Source organism: Mesitornis unicolor, unplaced genomic scaffold (genome assembly GCF_000695765.1).
Source record: "Mesitornis unicolor isolate BGI_N332 unplaced genomic scaffold, ASM69576v1 scaffold36408, whole genome shotgun sequence".
NCBI lineage: Eukaryota > Metazoa > Chordata > Aves > Mesitornithiformes > Mesitornithidae > Mesitornis > Mesitornis unicolor.
In genome coordinates this window covers 1,714-5,178 of record NW_010203130.1, presented here as the reverse complement: position 1 = coordinate 5,178, position 3,465 = coordinate 1,714, and the positions used below count along the sequence as shown (strand labels likewise).

Here is a 3,465-nt window from a genome sequence, read left to right as displayed (position 1 = left end):
TTTAACCCAACGATTGGATACTCCCAGGGGATGTCTGACCTGGTTGCCCCGCTGCTGGCAGAGGTCCTGGATGAGTCGGATACGTTCTGGTGCTTCGTAGGGTTGATGCAGAACACCATCTTCATCAGCTCCCCCCGCGATGAGGATATGGAGAAACAGCTGGTGAGGCCTCACGCGGAGCTCCCCTTACCCATTGCCTTCAGCTTCTCCTCTCCCCAGGCCAAGGAGCGTGCCCTGTTGGGTCCCAGCGTGCCGAATCACACTGCAAACCCACAAAATACCCCATGGATGAAATGAATCCTGGCTGATCGGGGCGCTCCAGAGGCGGTTATAGCCAATAAATTGTCCGAGTAAAGTTACCTTGGCCATGCTAAAGGGCGCTGATTCAAGAAGTCTTTTATATCAAAGGTGTTTAGGGTGCTGCTTGCTTTTCCTTTGCACTGCTCCCAGGCGCTGAGGGCTCAAGGGTTTGGGTTTGTCCTGACTCTGGGGCGTTCGGTGTGAATGAGGCAGAGGAGGTGATTGAGCTGCAGCCCTCTTCTTTCTGTTGGGTGTTTTTTAAGATCTTAGCATTTTTAATAGATTTTTAAAATTATCTCCAAATGAAAAGCTGACAGAGTTTCTTAAAATAAGGTGAACTTGTTTAAAAATGGGAACTTTGTAGATCTTAACAGGAATTTCAGTTGTTTTCCTATTAAGATCTTGAAAAATCCATCCTAAACCTGAACAATCCTGTCCGGGTCATGATGCACCAATTTAAAGTGGTAAACTTGTGGTGAAACCCCATGGGAGGCTGCTGGTGAGGTTAATGCACAGGTTTGAGCACTGCACTGTGCCTGTGTAGTCAGGCTTCCCAAAATCCCTCCCGTGTTGCCCGGCCCCTGTTGAAATGAAGCATTGCAGAGATAGCCATGTCCTTTTCCTCTCATTTTCAAGGCTCTCACCGCCTCCCCCAGCCTGCATCTCCTCCTCCTTTCATTTCACACTGGAGCTGCCGTGGGATTTGCTCTTCACCCTTGCTCCTTCCTTGGGAAATTGCTGCCGTGGCCGGTGCGCTCTGCCCTTCAACGGCAGAGCCAGGCGAGCTCCTAAACCGGCCGTAAAGCTGGGGGTTTTTGTGAGAGAACAGAACCAGGGGCAGCTCTGCAGGACCCCGGCTCTGATGGGGGCTCCAGGGGGGTGGCTGAGGGCGCACGAGTCCTCATGCAGCGTCCGGAGGCTCGGCTCAGAGCATCACCCCTTGCAGATGTACCTGCGGGAGCTGCTGCGGCTCATGCACCCGCGCTTCCACCAGCACCTCTGTTCCTTGGGCGAGGACGGCCTGCAGATGCTCTTCTGCCACCGCTGGATCCTCCTCTGCTTCAAGCGGGAATTTCCGGATGCCGAGGCCTTGCGCATGTGGGAGGCGTGCTGGGCTCACTACCAGGTGAGAGCTGACGGGGTGTGCTGGGCGGTGGCGCGTCCTTGGCTGAGCCCTCACCACCGCGGCAGCGTTGCCGCATTCCCTTAAAGGCTCTTAGTAGCACACTATCCAAAATAAATAGGTGTTATGGGGGGCTCTGTAACTATCGAAGAGGTATTTTATGTAGCAGGAGAATGGACACTTGCTTCTCCTACTTGAGGGTGCCCAGGCTTCTAAAGGAGGTTTTTCAGGACCACTTCTGAACTGCAGACTTCTCTTACACAGTCTTCCCAAAAATCACCAGTCTGCTTTGAAAGCCGTGGTGCAAACCTTGCTGTAAAGACGAGAGACTTTGACTGGGCTGTGGTTCAGAACTCGCCAGTAACTCGCTTTCTGAATTACCAGTAGGCAAAACTGGAAGGAGCGCAGAATCTCTGCTGAGGAAGTGCTTGTGGAAAGTGGGGGGGTTAGGTCAGGCCTCTGCCTCCCCCTGCTGTACCCCCGCCCCTGTTTTCTCCTTGCAGACCGACTATTTCCACCTCTTCATCTGCGTGGCCATCGTGGTGATCTACGGGGACGATGTCATTGAGCAGCAGCTGGCCACTGACCAGATGCTGCTGCACTTTGGCAACCTGGCTATGCACATGAACGGAGAGCTGGTGCTCAGGAAGGTAAATCCCTGCGTGCTGCTGTGGGGGACGAGCCAGAGCATCGGGAAAATTGGGGGCTGATGCTTCATCTTCCACGTCTCCGTATCCCCCTGCTTGTCTGGAGCCTGGGAGGGGAGGAGGATGCTGCTGGTGTGGAAATGAGGTTTGCAGAATTAAGGGGTGGCTGCAGAGTGCTCAGGAGGTACCGGAGCAGTGGGGATAACTCGAGGCAGACAGAGCTGTTGGTCGCTGTGCCAGGGTCCCCGGTCCATCCGGGGCTGGGGGGGATGCAGGCCGTGGGATGTGCCGCTGCATCCGCAGTGCCCCCGTTTTAGGTCTGCGTCCAGGAGGGATGCTCCTCTGCTGGAGCTTGAGGTAACCAAACAGGAGGACGGCAGAGGAGCCCATGGGATGCCCCTCACCCTCCACATTCATTCCCTGGGAGGAACGAATGACTTTATCTATCTCCCCTCTAGGCGAGGAGCCTGCTCTATCAGTTCCACCTCTTGCCCCGCATCCCCTGCAGCCTCCACGACCTCTGCAAGCTGTGCGGGACCGGGATGTGGGACAGCGGCTTCATCCCCGCCGTGGAGTGCTCCGGCCATCACCCCGAGTGCGAGAGCTGCCCCTACGGGGGGCTGGCGGAGGGGTCTTCTCCGAAACCAGGAAGCGAAGGCAAGAGAGGCTCGAAACCACGGGACGTCTTTGCTTTCCGAAAATAGCCGCAGAGGAACAGGGTGTGAGCGCGGAAGAGGGAAGGGCAGGAAGGATGTGCATAGGAAGAAGCGTTGAAGGCAGAAGTGGAGGGATGGCTCGTCAGGACTCCTGCGGAGGCTGAGAGTGGCAGTGGATGAGGAGTGAGATCGCTGTGTTCCCGTGCACTGGCGTGGAACCGAGCAAAGGCATCAAAGCAGGACCAGTGTTTGCACGTGTTTGGGTTTGGTTTTGTTAGAAACACAAAAGCTTTTTTAGGTCCTCACAAGGACTTTCCGTTCCGCCTCTGGGATTGGACTGGTTACCAACCAGGACTTTGCTCCTCGCTGATGAGAAACGAGCACTGAAGAGAGCCAAGCACGAGCAGCAGCGCCTGCGGGCCAGGGGCAAGGAGCAGAGCGGCAGCAGAGCCCCCCCTGCGCTGTCCCTTCGCCCGCAGCGCCCCGCGCGCCCGCGCTCTCCGCCTCAACCAAAACTTGGTGCAGCTCAGCGGCTTCTCTCTAAAGCTATAAAGACCTTTTTAACGATAATCTGCCAAAAACAGAACTGCAAACTATTGGCACTGCAGGGAGGGCGTCTGCTGTGCCGGCGAGGAAGGACTGCTCACCTCAAGGTCTCGTCTCTCGCCTTCGCTGTTTTTATAGGGTATTCTGGCTGGCAGGATTTTTTACATTTGTACAGCAAGTGTACGGCCACAGG

The 3,465-nt window shown here is 55.7% G+C and overlaps 1 protein-coding gene across 1 annotated transcript in view; it reads left to right on the top strand.

Moving 5' to 3' along the window:
• Positions 1-2,863, top strand: part of TBC1D16 (TBC1 domain family, member 16) — a gene marked incomplete at its 5' end in the record, with an annotated part of 7,758 nt that extends 4,895 nt beyond the window's left edge. The window contains 4 exon segments of the mRNA XM_010190620.1: positions 1-162; positions 1,247-1,426; positions 1,927-2,073; positions 2,529-2,863. The exon segment at positions 1-162 is cut by the window's left edge and continues 20 nt beyond it. Coding sequence (XP_010188922.1) covers positions 1-162; positions 1,247-1,426; positions 1,927-2,073; positions 2,529-2,774 — 735 coding nt within the window.
• Positions 2,864-3,465: the final 602 nt, after the last annotated feature.